The sequence below is a fragment of the Penaeus chinensis genome, chromosome 39 (assembly GCF_019202785.1).
Source record: "Penaeus chinensis breed Huanghai No. 1 chromosome 39, ASM1920278v2, whole genome shotgun sequence".
In the NCBI taxonomy this organism is placed as follows: Eukaryota; Metazoa; Arthropoda; class Malacostraca; order Decapoda; family Penaeidae; genus Penaeus; species Penaeus chinensis.
This window is the reverse complement of record NC_061857.1, coordinates 17,732,497-17,734,745: the sequence shown is the minus strand read 5'-3', so window position 1 is coordinate 17,734,745 and position 2,249 is coordinate 17,732,497. Positions and strand designations below refer to the sequence as shown.

The 2,249-nt window shown below is 36.7% G+C and overlaps 1 protein-coding gene across 1 annotated transcript in view; it reads right to left on the bottom strand.

Moving 5' to 3' along the window:
* Positions 1-448: 448 nt before the first annotated feature.
* LOC125046687 (zinc finger protein 628-like) overlaps positions 449-2,249 on the bottom strand; it is a 14,532-nt gene continuing 12,731 nt past the window's right edge. The window contains exons 7-8 of the mRNA XM_047644555.1: positions 1,292-1,422; positions 449-1,113 (exon numbers count right to left, since the gene is read on the bottom strand). Coding sequence (XP_047500511.1) covers positions 958-1,113; positions 1,292-1,422 — 287 coding nt within the window. The 3' untranslated portion in view covers positions 449-957. The remainder of the gene's footprint in view (positions 1,114-1,291; positions 1,423-2,249) is intronic.

Here is a 2,249-nt window from a genome sequence, read left to right as displayed (position 1 = left end):
AAAAGTCACAAGTCAAAGGAATGTTTTTCATTGCACTGATATGGAACTATTATTACACTAGGATTTTTTTCTCAGCAGCTATCTACTTTATGTTTTGGCACGTCATTCGCATACATGATGAGAAGCAGAATACGTGACCGCTCCAATGCATTTCTTGTGCAGAAGGGTATTCTGTTGTACCACACCCCTGTATTCAATTGGTAAGAGAAGGGCACGATGAAAGGGTGTCATTATGAGCCAGTGAATGACCTCCCATGTTGTTTAAGACAGTGACAGGAACAGTGAGCAAGCATGTGTGCTTTCAGGTGTGTCCAATGTATGCTCAACAAAATATGATTATTATAACATTCACAAAACTTTTGATCACTCATATACTCATATGTGCAAACACACTCTTTATTTTCTAATCAAGACGAAATTCAGAAGTTATAAAAATAAAAATCTTACCCATGTAACCCAAATTTTATATAACACATACGAGTTCTGTTTCATGCATTTACAGACAAAATACAATAAAAAATAAGTCATACTCTAATCTAATGAGATGTTAATAAGTATCCCTGATAAGCTTTAATAAGCATACATGTTTTACAGTATGATGATGGATTTCTTACTGAAACTAGTACATAATGATTGACCTCTGCACAAACAATTTATACCGCCTGATTGAAATAAAACTCACTGCTAGGCTTTAAGGGTGAAATGATAAATTACATTTCCTGTATTAATTTTCTTTAATGCATCTTAATTTGACTGGCAGGTTGGTAAAGACGAGGGGTGTCAACTTCCTCGAAATGTGATACTGCTGATACAGACACAGTTGCATTTAAATTGGCATCAGTTTCAGCAGAAAATAGTGAAGAAAATATATTGAGATCAAGATCCAAACTCAAACTGATTTAATGTTATTGAACAAATTTTACACAGGAGAACACCAGCATTCCCGCTGGTTTAGATTTAACTGAAATTCCCTGTCAAGTAGAGAAGGGTTGAGCCTGGGTGTTCCGGCGCCACATACGTAGGAGGCTCCGAGGTGACGACTGAGGCTGCCTGGTTTGCTTGGTACTGCTCGGACGAGAGGATCAGGTCTCCGGACGCTGAGGACAGGGGGTCCTGCATGGAAGAAGAGACAGACATGGAATGAATAGGGATTCCTTGCCATATCACAACTAAGGAATCATAGTGACTTTGGTACTTGTACATTATCTTGTGGAAGGATAGGGCTATTGAAACACCTTTGCCAACACTATTAATTCAAAAGAAAAAATGGAAAACTTCTCTGGCCCCCAACCTGATTGACAATGTGGACCGTGGTTGGCACGACGGGGACAGAAATGGTCGTACCAGCTGCGCCCTGGCCACCCAGCCGTCGAAGGCCCGAGCCACCAGGGCTGTCTCCGCCCACGATCACACCGTTGTTCTCTGGGATAAACTTACATCAATATCAACAGCAACATCAATTTCCATATTAGTGCCATTGTTGTGAATAATAACAATGATATATATATAAATAAAAAAGGAATCATCACCATCTTCATTGATGATGATGATGATGACTGATGATAATTATTACTGATGATGATAACTGATGATGATGGGGATGACTGATGATGATAATTGATAATGATGACTCCTGATGAATAATGATTATGATGATGACAATGACGGTGACAATGGTGATGACGATGATGATTGATGATGATCATGATAGATGACTATTGATGACTTTTGATTAATGATTGATAAGGAGGAGTAGGACTGGTGACTGATGATAACTGCTAATGATGATAATGACTGTTGATGATGGCTGATGATGATTGAAGATGATTATTGATGATGATGATTGGTGATTGATAATGACTGATAACTGATGATGATTAATGATTGATGATTATGATGGGTGATAATTAATGACTGATGATTAATGATAACTAACTATGGTTGATGATGATTGATAATTGATGATAATGATTGATAATGACTGATGACTGATAATTGATAACTGATAATTGATGATAATGATTGATGATGATTATCAATGATGACTGATGACTGATGATCACTGATGGCTGATCATTTACGATTGATGATAACTGATGATGATGATGATTATAATGACTGATGATGATGATGATGATGATGATGATGATTATAATGACGGATGATGATTAATAATGATGACTGATAATTGATGATGATAGCAATCAAAATAATATATATAACCATAATCATTACCACAACCATAATAA